The sequence below is a fragment of the Monodon monoceros genome, unplaced genomic scaffold (genome assembly GCF_005190385.1).
Source record: "Monodon monoceros isolate NGI ecotype Baffin Bay Population unplaced genomic scaffold, NGI_Narwhal_1 Super_Scaffold_7, whole genome shotgun sequence".
Taxonomy (NCBI): domain Eukaryota; kingdom Metazoa; phylum Chordata; class Mammalia; order Artiodactyla; family Monodontidae; genus Monodon; species Monodon monoceros.
In genome coordinates, this window is record NW_021703784.1 from 23,635,439 (window position 1) to 23,662,220 (window position 26,782).

General features: G+C 35.1%; 1 protein-coding gene across 5 annotated transcripts in view; it reads right to left on the minus strand.

The window, feature by feature from the left end:
* ATM (ATM serine/threonine kinase) overlaps nt 1-26,782 on the minus strand; it is a 140,019-nt gene that overhangs the window by 74,086 nt on the left and 39,151 nt on the right. For all 5 annotated transcript variants that reach the window (XR_003791411.1, XM_029207707.1, XM_029207708.1 and 2 more), the window contains exons 17-29: nt 26,417-26,588; nt 24,858-25,057; nt 22,521-22,603; nt 22,267-22,422; nt 21,374-21,449; nt 21,112-21,242; nt 19,113-19,233; nt 17,170-17,343; nt 15,944-16,113; nt 14,425-14,671; nt 11,002-11,117; nt 9,931-10,057; nt 9,237-9,436 (exon numbers count right to left, since the gene is read on the minus strand). Coding sequence is in view for 4 of the 5 variants with exons in the window: in XM_029207707.1 (XP_029063540.1) it covers nt 9,237-9,436; nt 9,931-10,057; nt 11,002-11,117; nt 14,425-14,671; nt 15,944-16,113; nt 17,170-17,343; nt 19,113-19,233; nt 21,112-21,242; nt 21,374-21,449; nt 22,267-22,422; nt 22,521-22,603; nt 24,858-25,057; nt 26,417-26,588 (1,973 nt within the window). In the remaining variant the exon portion in view is untranslated. The remainder of the gene's footprint in view (nt 1-9,236; nt 9,437-9,930; nt 10,058-11,001; nt 11,118-14,424; nt 14,672-15,943; nt 16,114-17,169; nt 17,344-19,112; nt 19,234-21,111; nt 21,243-21,373; nt 21,450-22,266; nt 22,423-22,520; nt 22,604-24,857; nt 25,058-26,416; nt 26,589-26,782) is intronic.

The following is a 26,782-nucleotide window of genomic DNA, read 5'->3' on the forward strand; positions in this document are numbered from 1 at the left end:
ATCTTGACTGGCGAGCCCGGGGTTGGGCGGAAGCTCCTGCAGTGGGGTTCCAAGTCTGAAACACTGGACTAACAGAGAACCTCAGACCCCAGGGAATATTCATTGGAGTGAGGTCTCACAGAGCTCCTCATCTCAGCACCAAGACCCAGCTCTACCCAATAGCCTACAAACTCCAGTGTTAGAAGCCTCAGGCCAAACAACCAGTAAACCAGGAACACAGTCCCACTCATAAAAAAAAAAAAATTAGATGGCAAAAAAATACGTCACAGATGAAGGAACAAAGTAAAAACCTACAAGACCAAATAAATGAAGAGGAAATAGGCAATCTACCTGAAAAAGAATTCAGAGTAATGATAGCAAAGATGATCCAGAATCTCGGAAACAGAATGGAAGCGCAGAATGAGAAAATACAAGAAATGTTTAACAAAGATCTAGAAAAACTAAAGAACAAACAAACAGAGATGAACAACACAATAACTAAAATGAAAAATATACTAGAAGGAATCAGTAGCAGAATAACGGAGGCAGAAGAACGAATAAGTGAGCTGGAAGACAAAATGGTGGAAATAACTGCCAAGGAGCAGAATAAAGAAAAAGGAATGAAAAGAATTGAAGACAATGTCAAAGACCTCTGGGATAACAATAAACACACGAACATTCGAATTATAAGGGTCCCAGAAAAGAAAAGAAAAAAAAAGCGTCTGAGAAAATATTTGAAGAGATCATAGTTGAAAACTTCCATAACATGGGAAAGTAAAGTCACCCAAGTCCAGGAAGCACAGAGAGTCCCATGCAGGATAACCCTTAGGAAAAACACACCAACACATATATTAATCAAACTAACAAAAATTAAATTCAAAGAAAAAATATTAAAAGCTGCGAGGGAAAGACAAAAAATAACATACCATAAGATTATCAGCTGATTTTTCAGCAGAAACTCTGCAGGCCAGAAGGGAGTGGCAGAATGTAATTAAAGTGATGAAAGAGAAAAACCTACAACCAAGATTACTCTACCCAGCAAGGATCTCATTCAGATTCAATGGAGAAGACAAAAGCTTTTCAGACAAGCAAAAGAGAATTCAGCATCACCAAACCAGCTTTACAACAAATGCTAAAGAAACTTCTCTAAACAGGAAACACAAGAGAAGAAAAAGACCCACAAAAACAAACCCAAAACAATTAAGAAAATGGTAATAGGAACATACATATCAATAATAACCTTGAATGTAAATGGATTAAAGGCCCCAACCAAAAGACAGAGACTGGCTGAATGGATATAAAAACCAGACCCATATATATGCTGTCTACAAGAGACCCACTTCAGACCTAGGGACCATACAGACTAAAAGTGAAGGGATGGAAAAAGATATTCCATGGAATTGGAAATCAAAAGAAAGCTGGAGTAGCAATACTCTGATCACATAAAATAGACTTTAAAATAAAGACTGTTACAAGAGATAAGGAGGAACACTACATAATGATCAAAGGATAAATCCAAGAAGAAGATATAACAATTATAAACATTTATGCACTCAACATAGGAGCACCTCTATACATAAGGCAAATGCTAACAACCATGAAAGGAAATATTGACAGTAACACAATAATAGCAGGGGACTTTAACACCCCACTTACACCAATGGACAGATCATCCAAATAGAAAATAAATAAGGAAACACAAGCTTTAAATGACACAATATACCAGATAGATCTACTTTATATTTACAGAATATTCCATCCAAAAGTGGCAGAATACACTTTCTTCTCAAGTGCACACAGAACATCCTCCAGGATACATCACATCTTGGGTCACTAGTCAAGCCTCGGAAAATTTAAGAAAACTGAAATCGTAACAGGCATATTTTCTAACCACAACACTATGAGACTGGAAATCAATTACAGGAAAAAAGATGTAAAAAACAAAATACATGAAGGTTAAAAAGTGCACTACTAAATAACCAAGAGATCACTGAAGAAATCAAAGAAATAAATACACAGAAACAAACGACAATGAAAACACGACGACCCAAAACCTATGGGACGCAGCAAGAGCAGTTCTAAGAGGGAAGTTTATAGCAATTCAATCTCACCTCAAGAAACAGGAAAAATCTCAAATAAACTATCTAACCCTACACTTAAAACAACTAGAGAAAGAAGAACAAAGAAAACCCAAAGTCAGTAGAAGGAAAGAAATCATAAAGATCAGAGCAGAAACAAATGAAATGGAAATGAAAAAAACAACAGCAAAGATCAATAAAACTAAAAGCTGGTTCTTTGAGAAGATAAACAAAATTGATAAACCCTTAGCCAGACTCATCAGGAGAAAAAGGGAGAGGACACAAATCAATAAAATTAGAAGGGAAAAGGAGAAATCACAACTGACACTGCAGAAATACAAAGGATTATAAGAGACTACTACCAACAACTGTATGCCAATAAAATGGACAACCATGAAGAAATGGACAAAATCTTGGAAAGGTACAATTTGCCAAGACTGAACGAGAAAGAATTAGAAAATATAAACAGACCTGTCATGAGTAACGAAATTGAAACCATACTTTAAAATCTTCCAACAAACAAAAGTCCAGGACCAGATGGCTTCAGAGGCAAATTCTATCAAACATTTAGAGAAGAGCTAACACCAATACTTCTCAAACTCTTCCAAAAAATTGCACAGGGAGAAACACTCCCAAACTCATTCTACGAAGCCACCATCACCCTGATACCAAAACCAGACAAAGATATCACAAAAAAAGAAAATTACAGACCAATACCATTGATGAACGTAGATGCAAAAATCCTGAACAAAATACTAGCAAACACAATCCAACAGCACATTAAAAGGATCATACACTATGGTCAAGCAGGATTTATCCCAGGGATACAAGGATTCTTCCATATACACAAATCAATCAATGTGATACACCACATTAACAAATTAAGGAATAAAAGCCACGTGATTATCTCAATAGATGCAGAAAAAGCTTTTGACAAAATTCAACACCCATTTATGATAAAAACTCTCCACAAAATGGGCATAGAGGGAACTGACCTCAACATAATAAAGGCTAAATATGGCAAACCTACAGCAAGCATCATGCTCAATGTTGAAAAACTGAAAGCATTTCCACTAGGATCAGGAAGAAGACAAGGATGTCCACTCTCGCCACTCTTATTCAACATAGTTTTGGAAGTCCTAGCCACAGCAATCAGAGAAGAAAAAGAAATAAAAGGAATACAAATTGGAAAAGAAGAAGTAAAACTGTCACTATTTGCTGATGACATGATACTATACATAGAAAATCTTAAAGATGCCACCAGAAAACTACTAGGACTAATCAATGAATTGGTAAGGTTGCACGATACAAAATTAATGCACAGAAATCTCTGGCATTCCTATAAACTAACAACGAAAAATCAGAAAGAGAAATTAAGGAAACGCTCCCATTTACCACTGCAACAAAAAGAATAAAATACCGAGGAATAAACCTGCCTAAAGAGGCGAAAGACTTGTACTCAGAAAACTATAAAACACTGATGAAAGAAATCAAAGACGACATAAACAGATGGAGAAATATACCATGTTCTTGGACTGGAAGAATCAACATTGTGAAAATGACTACACTACCCAAAGCAATCTACAGATTCAACGCAATCCCTATCAAACTATGAACAGCATTTTTCACAGATTTAGAACAAAAAATCTTACAATTCGTATGGAAACAGAAAGGACCCCGAATAGCCAAAGCAATCTTGAGAAAGAAAAACGGAGTTGGAGGAATCAGGCTCCCCGACTTCAAACTATACCACAAAACTACAGTAATTAAGACAGTATGGTATTGGCACAAAAACAGAAATATAGATCAATGGTACAGGACAGAATGCCCAGAGATAAAGCCACGCACATATGGGCACCTAATTTACGACAAAGGAGGCAAGAACATACAATGGAGAAAAGACAGCCTCTTCAATAAGTGGTGCTGGGAAAACTGGACAGCTACATGTAAAAGAATGAAATTAGAACACTGCCTAACACCATACACAAAAATAAACTCCAAATGGATTAAAGACTTAAATGTAAGACCAGACACTATAAAACTCTTAGAGGAAAACATAGGAAAAACACTCTTTGACATAAACCACAGCAACATCTTTTTTGACCCACCTCCTAGAGTAACAGAAATAAAAACAAAAATAAACAAATGGGACTGAATTAAACTTGAAATGAAACAACAGACAAAGGATTAATCTCCAAAATATACAAACAGCTCATGGAGCTCAATATCAAAAAAAAAAAAACAATCCAGTTAAAAAATGGACAGAAGACCTAAATAGACATTTCACCAAGGAACACATACAGAGGGCCAAGAGGCACGTGAAAAGATGCTCAACATCACTAATTATTAGAGAAATGCAAATCAAAACTACAATGAGGTATCACCTCATGCTGGTCAGAATGGGCATTATCAAAAAAGCTAGAAACAATAAATGCTGGAAAGGGTGTGGTGAAAAGGGAACCCTCCTGCACAGTTGGTGGGAATGTAAATTGATACAACCACTATGGAAAACAGTATGGAGGTTCCTTAAAAAACTACAAATAGAACTACCATATGACCCAGCAATCCCACTACTGGGCATATACCCTGAGAAAACCATAATTCAAAATGAGACATGCACCACAATGTTCACTGAAGCACTATTTAGTAGCCACCAATAGCCAGGACATGGAACTAACCTAAATGTCCATCGACAGATGAATGGATAAAGAAGATGTGGCACATATATACAATGTGTACAAACTCAGCCATAAAAAGAAACAAAATTGAGTTATTTGCAGTGAGGTGGATGGACCTAGAGTCTGTCATACAGAGTGAAGTAAGTCAGAAAGAGAAAAACAAATACTATGTGCTAACGCATATATATGGAATCTAAAAAACAACAAAAAAATGGTACTCATGACCTAGTTGCAGAGCAGGAATAAAGAGGTAGACATAGAAAATCGACTTGAGGACATGGCGTGGGAGGGCGAAGCTGGGGCGAAGTGAGAGTAGCATTGACATATATACACTACCAAATGTAAAATAGTTGGCTGGTGGGAAGCAGCAGCATAGTACAGGGAGATCAGCTCAGTGCTTTGCGATGACCTAGAAGGGTGGGATAGAGAGGATGGGAAGGAGGCTCAAGAGGGATGGGATATGGGGGGACATGTGTATGCATATGGCTGATTCACTTTGTTGTGCAACAGAAACTAACATGGGGGCTTCCCTGGTGACGCAGTTGTTGAGAATCCGCTTGCTAATGCAAGGGACATGGGTTGGAGCCCTGGTCCAGGAAGATCTCACATGCCATGGAGCAACTAAGTCCATGTGCCGGAACTACTGGGCCTGCACTCTGAAGCCCGCAAGCCACAACTACTGAAGCCTGCGTGCCTAGAGCCACAGGCTCCACAACAATAGAAGCCACCACAATGAGAAGCCTGCGCACCGCAACAAAGAGTAGCCCCTGCTCGCCACAACTAGAGAAGATCCCACATGCAGCAACAAAGTAATTTGTTTAAAGTAATTTATATAAAAAAAGAAACTAACACAGTATTGTGAAGCAATTATACTCCAATAAAGACCTATTAAAAAAAAAAAGGATATACATCATGACCAAGTGGGATTTATCCCAGGAATGTAAGAGTGGATCAGTATAGGAAAGTCAATCCATGTAATATACCACATTGATAGAATGAAAGAATACAACACATGACCATCTCAACAAACAGAAAAGGCATTTGACAAAATCTAACATCCTTTCATGAGAAAAACACTCAGAAAAACATCAGAATAGAGAGAAACTTTCTCAACAAAATAATGGTAACCTATGAAAACCCAAAGCTAACAACATAATGTTGAAAAACTGAAAGCTTTCCCACTAAGATCAGGAATAAGACAAGGATGCCCACTTTCACCACTGATACCCAACATTGTACTGAACTTCCAGCCAGAGCAATTAAAAAAGAAAAAGAAATAAAGGGCATCCAACTCAGAAAGGAAGAAGTAAAACTAAATCCAGATGACATGATTCTATATATATAGAAACTCCCAAAAGAATCCACAATAAATCTACTAGAAGTAAAAAACAAATTTAGCAAAGTTACAAGTCACAAAATCAACGTACAAAATTATTTGTGTTTCTATACAATAGCAGTTGACAACCTAAAATGGAAATTGATTAAAAAAACTCCATTTACAGGGCTTCCCTGGTGGCACAGTGGTTGAGAGTCCGCCTGCTGATGCAGAGGACATGGGTTCATGCCCCGGTCTGGGAAGATCCCACATGCTGCGGAGCGGCTGGGCCCGTGAGCCATGGCCGCTGAGCCTGCGCGTCCGGAGCCTGTGCTCTGCAACGGGAGAGGCCACGACAGTGAGAGGCCCGTGTACCGCAAAAAACCAACCAAACAAACAAAAAAAAACTCCATTTACAAGAGCATCTAAAAGAATTAAATACCTGGGAATAAATCTAACCAAGGATGCGAAAGGCCTGTGCACTGAAAACTATATAGCATGGATGAAAGAGATTAAATAAGTTCAACTAAATGGAAAGACATCCTGTGTTCATGGATTGGAAGGCAAATTGTTGAGATGTTAATACTATCTAAATAGTCACATATTCAATGCAATCTCCCTCTAAATTCCAACAGACTTTTTTGCATAAACTCACATGGAATTGCAAGGGATCGCAAACAACAAAAACAATCTTGAAAAAGAAGAACAACACTGGACGACTCACACTTCCTGATTTCAAAAGTTACTATAAAGCTATAGTAATCAACACAGCATGGTATGGCACAAGTAAAGACCAATGGAATAGAACTGAGAATCCAGAAATAAACCCATACGCCAATGGCTAACTGATTTTTGGCAAGGATGCCAAGTCCCTTCAAAGGGGAAAGAACATTCTCTTTAACAACACGCTGGAACAATTCGATTTCTACATGCAAAAGAATGACATTGAACCCCTAACTCACACCACATATAAAAATTAAAATGAATAAACAACCTAAATATAAGAGCTAAAAGCATAAAACTCTTAGAATAAACTCTAAGGATAAATCTTTGTGACCTTAGATTTGACAATGAATTCTTACATATAATACCAAAACCACGTGAAACAAAAAAAAAACCAAACAAGATAAATCAGACTTTATCAAAATTAAAAAGATCTGTGCATCAGACATTATTAGGAAAGTGAAAATTTTATAGGATGGGAGAAACTACTTTCAAATCATATATGAATTCAATATCCAGAATATATTTGCAAATCATATATTAAGAGTTCAACACCAAGAATATATAAAGAACTCCTACGGCTCAACAAAAAGACAATCCAATTTTTAAAAATGGGTAAAGGACTTAAACAGACATTTCTCCAAAACAGATACACAAATGGTCACTAAGCTCATGAAAAGATGTTCAATATCATTAGTCAGTAGGAAAATGTAAAATCAAAACCCCAGTGAGATACCAACCCAAGTGTTCATCAACAGATGAATGGATAAACAAAATGTGGTACATATATCCAGTGGAATATTACTTAGTGATAAAAAAGTATGATGCTGGATGAACCCTGAAGACATGCTAAGTGAAACAAGCCAGACAGAAAAGGAAAAATAAGTTATGATTCTACTTATATGAAATATCTATAACAGGCAAATTCATAGAGACAAGAAGTATATTAGAGGTTATCAGGGGCTTACAGGGAAGTGGTAATGTGGAATTATTGCTTAATGGGTACAGAGGTTCTATTTGAGGTAATGAAAAAGTTTTGGAAACAGTGGCGATGGAAACACGAAACTGTGAACGTAATTAATATCACTGAATTGGACACTTAAAAAAATGGTTAAAAATGACAAATTTTATGTTATATATTTTACCAAAATAATAAAACCTAAAAAAAAAATTAGTGCTGGAAAAAGACTGAATGACTATACAAACACGTGACTTAAATTAAAATAAAAATTATAAAATATTTTTTAAAAGCCAAAAAAGAAAAATATGAGAAAACAAAATGGAAATAGGTATCTTCATGTGCTTTGAAGGACTTAAATTTATTTGATGGCAATGTTAACTACTAATAAGAAAACAAATAATAGAAACATCATTAAAGTCAATGGAAAGGAATAGAGATGCTAAAAAGAACATACATCCCAAAATCTATAGTAACTGTGATGTTGTGATTTATAATAAGAAATATATATTTGGTCCCCATTTCTGGCACAGAGTTCCTAAAACTCTTGGAATTTCCTGTGACAAGAACAATAAAGGAGTCTTTTTTTATGTTAATGAGTAAATTTGGGGAAGCACCTAAGAATGGGGGCTGGTTGCCAGGAGAACCAACCCTGTGATTAGAGGGTTGGAACTTTCGGTCCCACCTCTCTGACCTCCAAGAAGGGCATAGGGAGATGGAAGCTGATTCAATCACCAATGACTGTGATGATTTCATCAGTCATGCCTATTTAATGAGGCTTCCATTAACACCCAAAATGATGGGGTTTAGGGAGCTTCTGGGTTGGTGAACACTTGCAGGTATGGAGAGAGTGAAATGCCTGGAGAGGGCATGGGAGCTCCATGCCCCTTCCCCATACCTTGCCCTATGCATCTCTTCCATCTGGCTGTTCCTGAGTTATTTCTTTTTGTAATAAACCGGCAATCTAGTGAGTAAACAGGTTTCTTGAGTTCTGTGAGCCACTCTAGCAAATTAATCAAACCTATGAAAGGGGTCACTGAAATCTGTAGCCACTGATAACCTGGGCTTTCATATGGTGTCTGATGAGGTTGGAAAGGACAATCTTGCAGAACTTGAGCTCTTAACCTGTGGGATCTAACACTATCTACAGCTAGGTATCAGCTGATGTCTGGATAATTCCCTGGATGTGTACAGGGAACCCCTCTTTGCCCCCTACCACACACACTGTAAGTGGTGACCAGAACTGCTAATGGTAATATATATATTTATGGCCATCTAAAATTAGAATATTTAAAATGTTGAAGACCCTTAATACTTAAAGATTTCTAGAGTTGGAGAAGTAGTGATGCACTTTGTAAAATATAATAGGTAGATATAATATATATTAAAAAGGCAAAATTCAGAAAACAATACTCTGGCTTCTACCTTGTAGAAGTATATAAATTTTCAATTAAGATAAAAGGGTAGAAAAACTACTTATATATTAGTCTAAATATATTATTTACCTTTGGTTGATATAGTGAATCAAAGTATAAATAACATCTCGAAGAACAAAGGCCCAAGCTCCTCCTAAGCCACTCTTTATATCGTCCATTAATAAACTAACAAACAGGTGATATATTTTAAGAATTCTATGTTTTTTATAAACATTATTTGTCTCAACTGCTTGCTCACATATGGCCAGAAGAATTTTCTGATAGGAATCCTAGAAAATAAAGATACATTTAGTAAAAACTTGCCTAATCACATATACTCAGCCCATAATACATACATTTTTTATTCAAAATACAGAATTCTAAATTATAGAATTTTGTTTTGGGTTTTGATATCAAATGCAAAATATTACATTAAGAAAATTACTATCTTAAACCTAAAAAACTACTGTCAATTTACTTAGTTTTCAGAGAGTAAACAATAATAGTATATCCTTAAAATATACATTATATATATATATGTATATATTCCGTGAGCCAACATGACTAAAATGTCATGAAATTCAGCCCTCGTATGTGACATATTTCAATTAATACTGACAAGTAAAATACCAAGATATAAACTTGTAAATGAGTGTTCTTCTTAATTTATTCAGATAAATTTTCCATTTGTTTACTTTTTTTTCTCTTTAAGATATACAGATTTTCTAACTGAAAAAGAAGGAATTCTCCCTTCAGTTATTATACTAATTTAATGTATACTTACAGGGCTTTTGGAAAGAATTTCTAAAATGCTTTTAAGCTTGGTTTTGTGGCAATTGCTGATATAGGCAAATGTCGCTTTAATCACATGTGATGGAAAATGAGGTGGATTAGGAGCAGGATCCAAATCCCTAAGAGTTACAGAAAAAAATAGTCATTTTCAGAAAAAAATTATCAAGAAAAAACATTTTCTTAATAGACAAGTGAAAATCCAAAAAGAAAATTTAGATTACAGTAACCCCAAATTTTGAAATTATTTTCTACTGAAAACTAGACTTTTAATAAAATCACAAATGACATATCACAGTCTATATACATCAATCAGAATACCTAAATACTTTAACTTTCTAGGACTTAGTTAATTTTAAATAATTTGCTTAAAAAATCTTTTATAAAGTTAATGGAATTCCACAAATGAGACTTAATACCAATTCACTTCAGTTATGAATTAAAGCTCTATGCTAGTACTATAAACACAATAATATCTTAAGACACAGCAATCAAATACTACATCAAATGAAATTACATATGTAAAAGTATTTTAGTAGATATTATTACTATTTTATACGCTTAGCATTGTAGAGCATATAAAAGAAGTTAAGGGCATTTTCAAGTAGCTTACAATCAAGCTGAGAAAATAATTTTAACATTCATATACAACCAAGTGGGTTTCACATCCAAATGAAATTATAGTACAGTAAGATTCCCCTAGCAAAGGAGCATGATAAAGCAAAGGTGATACAGAAAGCCGAGTCATAGATAAGAAGAGAACAAAGAATAATGTCATGAAGAAGAAAATTTCATGAGACAGGAGATGGCAGAATGCTCAAATATTAAAAAGATTGAGGAGAAAAAGGTCACTGAATTTGCGAATAAGGTGGTCAATTAAAAGATCAATTACTGTGAGAGGCTACAGTAGAGCAGATACTTCAATTCAAAGGTAATTATTTTTAAAGAAACAGAATTTAAAAGCAGAGTACATGCCTAACTGAAATGGACATTTGAATGTGTTAACCAATAAACTTCTCAAGGTTCTGAAATTGCAGCTAATTCTCTAAGTTAAAAATACCCATACCCTGAAAAGTCACAGGGGTCAGTGCTTTGGCTGGCACCAGAAGTTGCTGGTTCATGTAACGTCATTAATAACTCCACCACAATCTCTGGTAAATTACTAATGAATAAATGATCAATCTGCAAGGATACAAAATTAAAATATATTTAAGTTTTCGTGTCTGTGATCTTTAAGACAGCTTAAGGGGCTCATGTTACTGCCTCATTTCCAAAATTATTCAAAGTGACCAAAGATCTAAGATCTGCAAGACATACAGCTAACTCCACTTTTTTCTGTTATGCAGCCAACCTACAGACTGAAAGGAAAATAGGGAAATCATACCAAACAAGACTCTCTTAATCCAACTTTCGTTTAATTTTAAAGAATCATTTTAAGATATGGGGATATATGTATATGTATAGCTGATTCACTTTGTTATAAAGCAGAAACTAATACACCATTGTAAAGCAATTATACTCCAATAAAGATGTTAAAAAAATAAAATAAAATGAACCATTTTAATGAGTAAGGCTTCAGGTCTAGCCTAAAATTCCTCAACCTAATCATTTTCCTGCCAACCAAATTCCCCACTGATCTATACTGCTCATCAATCTACATTTTACTCTTATTTGAGAACACTACCTCACTTAGAGAACTTTACTAGTAAGAATTCCCAGTGACTGGCAATAATCATCCCTTTGTTCCCTGCATAACTTTTCCCCAGATTTCTACTTGGTTGATATCCCAAATTCTGCTACCCACATGCCCTGTCATCAATAGTAGGCTAAATCCTCCTGGACAGGAACAGACCCTTCATCATCCACTTCCTGCCACAGGTAGCCTCACAAAAGGCATTAAGTTCTCTAAATATAAAGAATGGGTGTACTACATTACACCTCAGCCGAATGAATGAGAACTGTGAAGTCTTAAAGGTGGATTTGTTAGCTCTCCAAATAAGGAATTACAGTGCTTTAAACCAAAAGGCAAATGGCTGATTTATTATCTCTACTATCTTTACCTCTTCCACACAGAGGTTTGGAAACACTTCCTAATATAACAAAAATATTCTGGAATGTGACACTAAAGAAATCTAACGATACTAGCCTTTCCCTGGGCTTACACATTAGTTGTCATGTCATCATTTCCAAGGTTTAAGCCCTTTTAAAAATCCAGCCCCGAGGCTTCCCTGGTGGCTCCGTGGTTTAGAATCCACCTGCCAATGCAGGGGACATGGGTTCGAGCACTGGTCTGAGAAGATCCCACATGCCGCAGAGCAACTAAGCCCGTGTGCCACAACTACTGAGGCTGCGCTCTAGAGCCCGCAAGCCACAACTACTGAACCCGCGCGACACAACTTGAAGCCCGCGCATCTAGAGCCCGTGCTCCGCAACAAGAGAAGCCACCACAATGAGAAGCCCAGGCACCACAACGAAGAGTAGCCCCCACTCACCACAGCAAGAGAAAGCCTGCGTGCAGCAATGAAGACCCAACGCAGTCAAAAATAAATAAATTAATTAAATAATTAAAAAAAAAACTACCCCCATTTTCAGTATATCTGGAATAAGTAAGGACAAACTGGCCAAATCTGATTAATATCAGAGGAAAAATTAGTGAGTTTCCATGCACACAGATGACAGCTAACTTCATTAATTTCATGATTCTCTAAGCCAGATCTGTAATGTTTAGCTAAGGTACATATAAATTATTCAGATATCTAGGTATAGCTAAACAATCTTATAACTGTAAATATTCTAAGCATTCAACAATGGACAGTTTTAGAAGACTCAAAGACTGATAATAGTGGTACCAACACTTATCCACAGAAAAAAGAATCTTGATTGTTTCAGAGAAACTGCATATTAGAGAAAGAAAAAATTAACTTATAATGACGACGCTAAATGAAATTGAGACTAATAAAAATTAGATTTATGTCTTTAACCAAGAAGCTAAGAAATTATTTTTAATTTTTACCTCTCTTCATGCTTGAGACTGGTGTTTTGATCAGGGTTTAATGTAATCACGCTTCCCTTCTAGACTTATTCTGACTCAAAACTGCTCTTTTGGTTTGAACACATAAAGAAGAATAGTAAGAGTAGGCTTGCTCAGAAGTCTAAGCTGGGAGATTGAGTAAAAGGGCCTAGAGGCAGAGTGTCTTTCGTAACGTCCATACCCCCTGGCATGCCAACATTCTGTTCCAACTGCCTTTTGGGCAAGGAGTACCTCTACTCACCATCTGCCTCCAGACTACAGACTTACAACCAGTTCTGACTGGGAATGGCCCACCTAAGCAACTGAGAGTCTTGCTGTTCCACTTCTTGGTTCAACACAGATAACTGGGCAACAAAAAAAGAGTCTCTTGAAGTTTATCCGATTGTAATGCTAATGTTGACCAAGCTTGGTTAGTCATCCCTTACTCACATTAAAAAAAAAACTGGAGTGATCAATCCTCTTTTACCTTAAAAAGTTTCCATATGTATTTTAATATAAGTTGCCTCAAATAATTTTATATATATATAAATTACTACAAAACAAACAGAAGGGCTTCCCTGGTAGTGCAGTGGTTGAGAATCTGCCTGCCAATGCTGGGGACACGGGTTCGAGCCCTGGTCTGGGAGGATCCCACATGCCGCGGAGCAACTAGGCCCGTGAGCCACAACTACTGAGCCTGCGCGTCTGGAGCTTGGGCTCCACAGCAAGAGAGGCCATGACAGTGAGAGGCCCGCGCACCGCGATCAAGAGTGGCCCCCGCTTGCCGCAACTAGAGAAAGCCCATGCACAGAAACGAAGACTCAACACAGCCAAAAATAAAAATAAACAGAAATTGTTAGTTCCTTTTTAACTTTACTCCACCTTTCATCAAATAATGAGTACTCAATATATACTAGATAGTTGGGATACAACTGCAAAAAAGAAGAAAGAAAAAATCCTACCTTCACAGTACTTATAGTGGAGAAGGTTGATAAAAACCAATGAACATAATTCATAAGTAAGTTACATCATATGTTAGAAGGTAATAAATGTCATGGAAAAAAACAGGATATGGTAACTTGGGATTGTACTTTTCCATGAAAAGTGAAGGGCTTAATGAGATTAAAGAGGAAGTGAAAAAGATTTTCTATACCTTGTTCAGTATTGTTTGAATTTAATAACCAGCTTGCATTAATGTATTACTGCCAATTAAAACAAAATTTTAAAAGAAAAAGTGATAAAATTATTCCAAACTTTTTAAAAAATTTCTGATTAAAAACATTTCATTTCAAAGCTAATCAAAAGGAGAGAACACTGTACAACAATAACAAAAAATTAATGGACTGCCTATGTTAGATAGTGATTATCACATAGTATTAAATTTAATTGCATAAATGATGAATAAATAGCCTTAAAGTTTTAAAGTTACACCTCAGATCAATTAGGGGATAAAAAGTACAGCAGATGTTGAAGTCATACCTGTTTTCCTAATAAGTTTTCATCTTTAAGCATATCATAGACTTTGGTAGCAATCTTTCTTTGCTGTGCCATCCCACTGTCTCCCGTATCCTCATAAGCGAAGTATGGAAGAATATTTACAATTATCTTTGGAAAGCAGTCTGTCAGAAGACTTTTCCAATCCTTTTGAATCTGATTAGCAATGGACTTTACCTCATCAAAATGACTTCTAATCACCAGATGTGGAATCAAAACTTTATAACAAGACCTAAAAATATAAAAATAACAATGTATATTAAAATATATACATTTTTAATATACATTAAAAATATAATGTTTCAAAGTAAAATTTTATAATATAGTCCTTAAAATAATAAACTGGTTTTGGGAATTCCCTGGCAGTCCAGTGGTTAGGACTCCATGTTTCCACCACGGATTTGATCCCTGGTCAGGGAACTAAGATCCCTCAAGCTGTGTGGCACAGCCAAAAAAAATAAAAATAAAAATAAAAATAAAAAAATAAAATGGTTTAATAAGCATTAGAGCATCACTTTATCTAGATCATTAAGCACCCTTACTCTAATTTTATAAATGGAGAAATGAAGTTAAGTGAATTCTAAATAGTCACACTAAAAAACAGAGATCACCCTAATAGTGCGATCAAAAACAAGTGAAAATTGAATTTATTTATTCCACATAATCAATTTATGCAAAATTATTGTAAAGTGAAAGCAATTAATAAATTCGAAGAATAAATGTAAATATTATTATTGCCAAAATGAACAAACAATAAGGACCACTAAACAATTACGAATTGCCTTCCCATCATCCTGATACCTAAACATTATTATTTAGTTGTTTCAAATCTCTCCATTTTCAAAATTTTCTTCTCCAGACTTGGAGTTAGCAAAATAAATACTTGTACATTAAACTTTAAATCAAACAGAAATAATGACTAAATGGCCCACAGTTAAGCAACAAATAAGAAAAATAAGGCAGAAATAATCAGCCACTAATAATTTACCTTTGATTTTTCATAGGGAAGATTATTAAATATTAAAGCTGAAAGAGACCTTAATGATCTCTATATGTAACTCCCTTACTTTAAAGATTAAGAAACCGGGCTTCCCTGGTGGTGCAGTGGTTGAGAGTCTGCCTGCCGATGCAGGGGACACAGGTTCGTGCCCCGGTCCGGGAAGATCCCACAAGCCGCGGAGCGGCTGGGCCTGTGAGCCGTGGCCACTGAGCCTGCGCGTCCGGAGCCTGTGCTCCGCAACGGGAGAGGCCACAACAGTGAGAGGCCCATGTACCGCAAAAAAAAAAAAAAAAAAAAAAAGAAAAGAAAAAGATTAAGAAACCAAGTCCCAGAGGGTGTTCATGTGGCTTGCCTGAAGTCACGTAGCTGGCTACTGACACAGCTAGGACCAGATCCTAAGTCCACTTCAATACATTTCCATTAAAAAACGCTGTGACACTCACATTATCATTAATACCTAATTTTAAATTAAATATATTTCACATGTGACACATGTAAACCTACCTGTAGAAATCTTCAATGTTTGTGTAGTTTAATAAAGTAAAAGGAAAAGAAGATAAGCTGTATTCAGTATCCTGAAGATTTAGCCATTGCAATACCAGATAATCCAAATGAGAAGCCATGAAGTCTTCTAAGTGTCTATATCCAAAAGTTTCAGAAACTTTCTGTAAAACCTATACAAATCAAAAAAGAAGTCAATGTTTTAAGAAAATAATGAAATAATAAATCATTTAAATCCTTAATATTTATTTACAGTATGACTTTAAGCATTCATTTAACTTTTCTATACCTTGATTCACTCATCTATAAAATGGAGATAATAAAGGACCCACTTCAGCAAAATTCAACAAGAAAAATGTATTTAATATAATTACTCAGTGCCTGGTACACAGCAAACCCTCAATAAATGTTAAATGAATAAAAACAGAAAACTGTTTCAATTTTCAAGATTTGATTATATTTCATTATAAAGTAAAACAATTCTTCTCAGTCCTAAACCCAAATGAGAAAAATCCAAACACTATATTCCACGTACAATAATAATTAGGTAGTGTAACTGTATAATTTTTTTTTAAAGTAACTTCTTACTTTAATACTGAGAGGTAAAAGTTTAACTATCTAGACTGATTACTTATAGCTTGGCCTATTGTAAAGCTCCACTGGAAACCATGCTAGTTATATCAAGCCATGATCTATCACTGGTTCATCATGTAAAAATCTAGGATGTAAAGGCTTGGAACTTCCCAGACAATTAATGCTGAGGTGTTGGAACAGGGGCAGGAGTAAGCATTCTACAACACTGTGTTGGACCCTGGTCTTCCTAATCATGCAACTTAAAAGCTTTATAGCTCTAAAATTTGACTCCTGGCCCCGCTAGATCCCAATGTCCTGCTCCAGAATCCACTAGGCAAAACACGTACTACTCCTTTTTTCTCCGCTTCCCCCAATAAATACTATTCCAGAGGGCCTGGTCTGCATATGACAGGTCACTTACTCTCGTTAGTTCAATAACTGCCTTGTGAAATGCTCTTAAACTTAATGTAAAAAATGACACTGTATACAAATAAATACACTATTTTAAAAGTTACTGCTTTCTAATATTTCAAATCTAAAAAATAAAACTGTCTCTAAGTCTTTAATAAATGCCACATTAAAAATCTAGCTTTAACCTTAATTGTTTAAAAGTTACCCAAGGAAGATTATAATAAAAACTATTAATCCACAGTTACCTTTTTAATGAGGTGAGGCTCTAATCCATTCTCTTTCACAGACTTGCATAGGGCAAATAAAGCCTGTTTTTCACATACAGGGCTATAGTATAACACCACAGCTATCATCATCAGTAAAATGGCCTTTCTATTACAAAGCTCATCCAAAATTTCAGAGTTTTCAGCTCTGTGGGACTTTGGAATAATTTTAAAAACAATATGCAATGTTAATATTTAAGTATTCCAAATAAACCAACCAGACTAAAACCAGAGTACACCACGACAACATCTAAGCTGCCCGTGAACAGTTTTAAATCTTATAGTTATGGAGCTAAGAAGAGATATTATGAGAAAGGACCACAGTTTCTACAGAGGGAAAGACTGCTTTTGATAAGATCTTATAGAAAGAACTGCCAAACATTTCAATGGGCATAAAGCACTTTAAAGAAAAAAAAAGAGAAAGAAATTGCAGGAAAGTGAGAGACTAAAAGCTCTTCAACTACCAAGTATTACCTCCTAAGATGTTTACCATTATAACTTAATATATAGCTCTTTATTCTTTAAAAACATTATCATATATATTACTAAAAAGACCAATAAAGTCATGCAACTAGATAGAATGATATATGCTTCTAGTTTAACAACCAATCATTTTTCCAACAGACATGTACATTTTTTGACTTGCTATACTTGGTAGAAGTTTCTCTTCACATTTGGAAAAAACTGCCAGTCACTGATCCTATTGCTATTTTTGGTACAAAAAAAAGGAAGGACCTAATTCCTTTACTAAATGGCAATCACTGACATGTTTGAAAATAGCTATGAGGTTCCCACTAAGTCAACTCCTTTACCTATTCCTTATAAAAGACAGATCTACAGACTCTCTAATATTCAGACTCTAACATTCTAGCAATAGTTAAAAATTCAGTTTTACTGGGAACTAAACCCAACATGCTATGCAAGAGGGAGGAGATATGGGGATATATGTATATGTATAGCTGATTCACTTTGTTATGCAGCAGAAACTAACACACCATTGTAAAGCAATTATACTCCAATAAAGATGTTAAAAAAAAAAGAATACAAGATTCAAGTTCTTTCTATAAACTTGTTCATTACAGTCTGCTTCTATTAATGACATCTAAGACAGAATTTGCTTTTTTTTGATAACAATGTTGATTCATATTATGCTCTCAAGATGTAAAACTTCTTAGATCTTTCTCCAAATTAACTGCTGTCAGGTCAGTATTCTCCCTTTTTGCGCATGACAGGCTGATTTTAAAATATATAATATGTTATTTCTAGTAAATTTTAAATGAGTATTATTTACACTCATTTTTCCAATCTATTGAAACCTTTTTCTAAATTCACATTCTTTCATGCAACTTTCCTTTTCAGTTTGGTGCTGTTACAGAATATATAGTCATTTGACTAACTGCTTCACACACTTTTAATAAACAAATCAAGGCATAGATAAATGAATAAATTCTACCACTAAGACAATTTCTGCCATTTTAAGAAAAATATTATTCTACAGAAAAATATGAAAATCATAAGGTTCATTAAGGAGCACAAAGATAATTTGATCTTCCCAATTAGAACATTTTTTCCTCAATCCATTTCTTCCTCTTGTCACCTGTTCTGTGAATTAGCTTTTAATCAGATCTTACCAAAATATAGTTTTTAATTAAAAAATAAGCCATTTATACTCCTATAAAAGCTCAGTAAATTCTGTTTTTCCTACAAAAATGCTGCATGTAAGTTGAACCAAAAGAAACTGTCATTATTCAACCAATTCTGACCTATAAATAAAGTAATTTCAATAAATTCATATAGCTGTTCTAGTCTAAATTTATATTGTGAACTACTGGATATACACTGTCTTAGGCCAAACTTGGTAAAGTAATATGTGGCATATTTATAGAAAGCATATGATAACAGCAAATAAGCATTACTAAAATTACCACTTCTCTCATTCCTTCCTGAGCTTTCAAGTATGAATTTTCAAATGCTGCTTGCTGAAGCTTCAAAGGAAGTGCTTTCAATAATGTGGAAGGACCTCCTTTTTTCATATGCTGAAATAATCTTAAAAAAAAAAAAAAAGCAAAAAGTAAAATATAAACCATACTTTCCAAAGCATATTTACAGGGCAAAAATAAATCACTCTGTGAGACATACTAACATATTAGATTTTCTTTCAAAAGACCAAGGAAATGTGAGTCTATTTAAAGAGGTTCAAATCTACTGCTTAATATTAGGGTCTTTACCATATACTCCATTTTCTCCTAGAACTGAAAAGGGTCTCAACAGACCTTTTAGATTATTGCCCAAACCTGAATATCCCTGAACTCTAACTAACCAGAAAAGAAAAATTGTCCTCTGGTCAAATACCAATTAGAAGCAGCCACAGACTCTTACATCAACCTGCTCTAATATTTAATCACAACTTAAAAGTGGATAGCTTTACTGTCTTGATATTCCATTACAAAAATTTTATGTGATAGAGAAAAGCTGATCAGTGCTTTTTGCACAATGTACAATCATATTTAAGGACAACTCTTGAACCAATTTTGTCCTTTATCCTTTCTTACTAATCAAAACTTATGAAAGTATCAACTTTTTTGGTGTTCCTGACTCCTTCAGTTTCTCTAATCTCTCTTAAATAGCCTAATATTAGATATCTAACAAGTAAACAACCAATAAATAAATGCTATGCTCATGTCACTCATGAATTTATGCATTTTTGAATCTTAAGAGATTTTTTTAATGCCACCACTACCTTGCTTTATTATATTCAACTTATGATCCTCTGTAACCCCAGATCTTTAACTTTAGTATATATTTTCTATCTTTTTTAAGCACTTGAAGTAAGCACACATTCATTAGCAAACCTTACAATGCTCTATGGTTTTTATTAAAAACAGTCCTAAGCCTGAGCAGTCAGACACGACTGACTTATGAAAATATTGTTGTCAGAAACTAACACAACATTGTAAAGCAATTATACTCCAATAAAGATGTTAAAAAAAAAATATTGTCAGCATATCCAAATTTTGGACACATCTAACACATGTATTTATGTGACTGCTGGGCAAGTTCTTTATAGCATTCTTTAATTATTGGTCACTTACATTTGAACAGTAAAATTATTTAAATGATTTTCAGCTTTGATGTTTTTAAAGCATAATGTAATTTTTTTTCAAATGTTCATTGATTTTACAAATTATTAAACAACTGGCACATTCCAAGTATTATTCTAGGTACTAAATATACAAGAAAAGAGAAAAATCAATGCCCTCTAGGAGCTTATATCCTAGGTAAATGTGCTAAAATACAATTATTTCAACTGGTGATAAATGCTACAGAGAAAAATAAAGCAGAGAGGTGCTTTATTTACAGGAGTGTGAGGTAGGAAAGGGAGAGGTAGGTTATAATTTAGAGTTTTAAAATCAAGTTGATAACCTGATAAACATGCAGTTGTTGAAAAATTAATATTTGCTTCTTCAGGTACTCAAACATAAAACACATCGCTGTGAGAGAAACACTCCAATGTCTAACTCTATGTTCACTTGAATAAATATGATTGTAATTAGCACAATGTAAAATGTGCTAATTTTCATTTTACAAACTCATATAAAATCTCAGTAATATCCAAACATCCTATATCTCTTGTAAGTGGGAGCAGACACACCTCATTCAACTCAACCACTTACTAGCTGTATGGCACTGAGCAAATTACTTTATCTGTCTAAGCTACAGTTTTCATTAATAAATTGGAGAAAATAATAGTATCAAAGTGATACAGTTGTCAGAATTAAGAGAAAACATAAATGCCAGGCATACAATATATGCTCAGTAAACGTTAACTATTTTTAATATCACAACTAGTGAACTATGACTGTCCTACACATTGAATTGCTATCTGCAGCACTCCAGACACTTCATGAATACTTGACCCATTACCTATTGATTGACTGTGCAGCCAACATGCGAACTTGGTGATGATTATCAGCAAGAAACTGTGGAAATACTTCATTTACAGGAAAGTCTTTTCCCATTACATTCAGAATAGCCCATTTTGAATAAGGATCAGCCTATGGGAAAAGAACAACTGAGGTTAAATGTGAAATACTAAGAGAAAAATCACCCATTAACAAACAGAAACAAAGACTGCTTTAAAAATGTCAATGGAGACCATACTAATAACTGAAGTAGAATAACTCACCTCAAGCAAAGTTTTAAGGCATTTTACTAGTGCCATTCTTACAGAGAATGTGCATTTTCCCTCCTTTGTTAAGTGCCTGAAATAAAGTATGTGTCTTAATATCAAGTAATTATTCCAATAAAAGCACAGTAAAAAAAAAAAATCACTGGACATTAAGGTTATTCTAGGCTGCTTCCAAAATTTCTTTCCATGGTAAATTTAATTCTCACTATGTGGCATATGCCAATATTCTCACCTTCCAAAAATTCCAGCTAAAATAAATTGGTTTGAAAAGGAGTTCATTTTAATGTATGTTATTTGTGTCACATGATTATGCCTCATTTTGGGGCTATTCCACTTCAGCTAACCATGTTATAGAAAACTTGCTTTAAAAGGAAAACATTTTTAAAGTTGCTGTGCTGTTATATCAAAGACTTAAAAATGACATTCTATACTGACTCAGAAGTCCTTGCCCACCAAATGGTAGAAGGGCTCTAAATTACATATATGTGCTCCTCTATAGGTGTCTTGGTATTAACTCACACTATGACTATATGCATGAAATAACCAGAGAATGACAAGGCCAATTTGTCCACTTTAGGAATATAAACTACTCAATTGATTTAGACTTGTTGCACTTTGCCTTATTCATCATATATGTCAAACTATTAAGAGATTCAAAATTCACAGGGAAATACACTAAAACCACTTTAGGAAGCCAAGTCTTAAGCAGAAAACAATTCAGTTCTTCAAGCAATTAAGGAGGGAAACACAAATTACATGTCACTATTGTTAAAAGATGTATATAGTTACATTCGAGGATTAGAAGAAATCACTAATGTAGAAATGCAAAGTTTGCATTTGTATGCAGAAGTGGCAAAAGAAAAGTAACTCCACAAAATGTCTATACCCACCAAAATGCTTCAATCACTGTTAGAAACTGTCCTTGAGCATCCCTTGTGTTCTCAGCATCCATATTTCCTTGACATAGGTTCGTCACTATGTGAAGGACATGGTTTAAAATGGTTTTACAAACATCTTGGTCATGGCGATACAAAGAACACACATTGCTGTGATGGAAAAAAATTTAACTTTATCAGCATAACAGAACATACCAGTTTAATCTACAAATTTAGAGTGAATATTTTATATGGTTTTAATGTCTTACGATAGTGGTTTTAGAAGTTCAACAACATCTTCCATTGGCAAGGGATATTCTTCTCCAGGAAGGTCCTTTAAAAGCACTAGATACTAAGATAGTTGGGTGGGGGAAATTAGTTGTTGTTGTTTTTTTTCATATATCATTTATTTAAATAAGTACATATATGTAACCATAAATTCATATATAAACACATGTGCATACACACACACACACGAGCAGTGAATTTTTATGAAGCAATATAATTTTAAAAAAGGGGGAGGCAGGGGTGTTTTGAAGTCAAACAGAGCTGGATTTAAATCCCTGCACCATAACCTGTTAACTTACTTGAGTGCTTTAAAAACTTGCCTTGTCATCTGAGTCTTTGTACTCCCAGCTTTAAAATGAGGATATAGCACTTACCTGGCCAGATTACTGTGAAGATTAAAGGAAATGAATGTAAAGGTCTAGCATTTATTGTAGGAATTCAGTAAGTGACAGTGTTATCACTGTTGGAGTAAAGTGCCTGAGCAAGAGTCTGAAACTATATTATGTCACCACCCTCCGAAAACAATGCTTGAGGATAACTTCAATGGTTAAACACTATTCTATTAATGAATTTTGGAAAGCAGAGATAATTATGGGCAGTGAAGAATCCAAATACCCTGACTTATCTTCCTATAAGGCAACCTTGTAAGGCTCTCTATGGAACGATGGATATAAAGGGCTACTCAGCAACTACTGGTTGTTATATCTGGTAGTTATAACCAGGTAGCTAGTTTCTGACAGCTGACAAATAATTTTCTAGCTGTATTAAGAATCAGAAGGCATTTTTTTCCTATCATCTGTATGTAGAAAATTGTTTCTTACTCCTTCTGATACTATAAAAGAATATTAAATTGGACCATTTTAAATATTTGCCATGAGAGTCATGTGTGATGTTACTAAGTGTTTTGAAGTGACTTTGAACATCAAAGCCCCAAGAAAAGCATACAGCCCTCCCCACTGGTTGGGGCTAGAGACTTGACTAGAGTATTTGCCAGGGTTGAAACCAGGGAATCAAACAGGGCTCAAATAAGCATATTTGCCGGGGCTAGGGGATCAACCAGAACGTTCACCACAGCTAGAACATGACAAGGAATTCTACCAGGGACTCAACCTGAATGTTTCCAAGAGGTTCTAATTAGGGAATAACTTGGCATGTTTCCCAGGGCTGGGGAAATCACTTGCCATGTTTGCCAATTTGCTGGGACTAAGATATGACCATGGACTCATCCAGGATATTTGCTGAGACAGGAGCTCTCCCAACATGTTCACCAGCACTGGGGCTAAGGGTATGGCCCACATGGTTGGGAGATAAGTTACATGTAATAATATTGAGTAAGCAAGTAAATGCACTGAGGTTAAGTGGGAAGCCTGGTTTCTTACTGTTGGAAAAGGGAGCTACAAATATGGACACAGAAAATAAATCCTATGATGTTAGACTGGAATTGGAGATATCTATCAGTAGATGAGTAAAGTGATGAGAGAAGGGAAGGAGAGAGATTACTTTTGTTAAGTCTAAATCTAATCATGAGGAAACATGAGATAAACTCAAAGTGACGGATTCCATACAGCAAGTGGCTGTACTATTCAAAAATATGAAGGTCGTGAAAGATAAAGAAAGACAAAGGAACTGTTCCACACTGAAAAAAACTGAACAGACCTGACAAGTAAATTCAATGATACAATGTTAATTTCCTGATGATTATACTATGGTTATACAGGAGAGTATCATTGTTTTTAGGAAATACACACTGAAGTAAAGGGGCATCACGTCTGAATATTTAATCTCGAAATGGTTCAGAAAAATAGTGTGTGCTTGTGTGTGTTTGTGTGTGTGTAGTGTGCAAAGAGAGAGAATGATAAGTCAAATGTGGTAAAATGTTAACTACAGAGGCTTATGAAGGAAATATGGGAGTTTTGTAGTATTTTAACTTTACAGTCACTTTGAAATTACATTTAAAAATTTTAAAGCATATAAACCAAGGTCAAGGCAAGATGCAGACTTCAACAACAATGTTATGTGAGTATTATTTTTACATTCAGAGTCTGTGGCTCTTGACCTAATTTAAAATAATAATAATTACACCCAAAGAGAATAAATCTATCCAAGTCCATCCAAGTTTTAATGTTTCAGTATCCACTTAAATTTTTTTCACAGTATATTAGAAGAAAAGTGTATTTTATAACTAGTCTCAGATTCATTTCTCAAGGAAGCAATTTCAAGTCTTCAAAGGTACTATATGATTCTAATATGTCAGTCCATTACATTTAGCTAGCAACATCAGACACAACTGAAGCACTTCTTCATTTCACTGAACTCACCATGTGTAGATGGAGAGATTTGGTAAGGTCTAGCATGCTAGAATCAATTAACATTAACAATTTCCTTCGAATATCAGCTGCTCTAAATGATACAGTATTGGTCTGAGCAGTGGTTACACACATACACAAGAACTTGAGCATGTCTAAAAAAAGTAGATCTTGCTTTGACAGATGTTCTTCAGCTAAAGGATTCATGGCACCTAAAAATAAAAAACACTTATTAAGACTAACAGAGGTGTACAACAAATACATACATTGAACATTAACACAAATATCTTCCCCTTGAACAACAACAAAAAAAGAGATAAAAATATATGGAAAGCAAAATTATGATGAAATTGATTACACACTAAAAGCTTCAAAATTCTTCATAAAAGGTTACCCTAGGATTCTGTCATCAATAAATAATCTATGGAAAAATCTATATAGACAAATATTCACTGCAATACTGTTAGAAAGGAATCTAAATTTCTGACAATAAAAAAGTGGTCCAGTGGTTAAGAATCCACCTTCCAATTCAGGGGAAGCCAGTTCGATCCCTGGTCGGGGAACTAAGATCCCACATGCCATGGGGCAACTAAGCCCACACACCTCAACTAGAGAGCCCACGTGCCGCAAACTACAGAGCCCACATGCTCTGGAGCCCACACATCAAAACTACAGAGCCCACACGCTCTGGAGCTCTTGCATAACTCGAGAGAAGCCCGCGCGCCGCAACAAAGAGCCCACACCATGGGGCTTCCCTGGTGGCACAGTGGTTGAGAGTCCGCCTGCCGATGCAGGGGACACGGGTTCGTGCCCCGGTCCGGGAGGATCCCATATGCTGCAGAGTGGCTGGGCCCGTGAGCCATGGCCGCTGAGCCTGCGCGTCCAGAGCCTGTGTTCTGCGACGGGAGAGGCCACAGCAGTGAGAGGCCCACTTACGGCAAAAAAAAAAAAAAAAAGAGCCCACACCACAATGAATGATCCCATACGCCGCAACAAAGATCCCGCGTGCTGCAACTATGACCCGACCCAGCCAAAAAATAAAAAATAAATAAGTTTTAAAAAAAAGTGCTCTAGTAAATTATGGTATGTATGTTAATTGGGATATTATAGAGCCATTAAAAAGTATGATTATCAATAGCACAAGTACCTAAATGAAAAAAATGCTTACAGTTAATGTTAAAAGAAAACAGACAAGGTATAAAAAGGCATTTGAATGTTAATGCTGATTATAATTTTGAAAGGGTCTATGTAGAATAACAGAAAAAGGTAAACAATGATGGCATTATGGGTGCTCTTGCACTATCCTGCTTTCTATTTTCCAAATAACCTATTATATGTTTTTATTTATTTAATAATTATTTAAAATTCCCCCATGAAGAATAAAATAGGAAACTAATAAATTCAATTAAAAATCAGGGAATTCTAAAATGTATAGAGGTGAACAATCCCAATAGACTATACAAAAATGAAATAAAATGCACATAAAATTAGTATCTATGAGGGCTTTCATAATACCAAATCAATGTAAAGAGGTAAAAAAAAAAAATCCCATGCAGTAAAAATATATTTACCAATAGTAATTTGGCTCTCTCCAGATTCATTTGCATCAATAACACTACTAGCAGGGTAATCATTAAATAGATTCATGGATGACTGATCCTCCATCTCCATTAGATTTTCATCAGTACCATCTTCCACTGATTCTACTTCTCCAAAGTCAAATGGCTTTTTGATAATGGATACCTTCAAATCAGAGAAAGAAAGACGTTCCAAGTTGGCTTCTTTCAGAAGCATGCTGTCGTTAAAACTGACCTAATCAAACAATTCAAGATTCAAGTGTATGAAACCCTGCAGTATTATTTCTATTAAATGTCCTGCAACAGGAAAACAGATATATAAACTGTATTGTCTACACAGCAGAATAATACACAATCTTT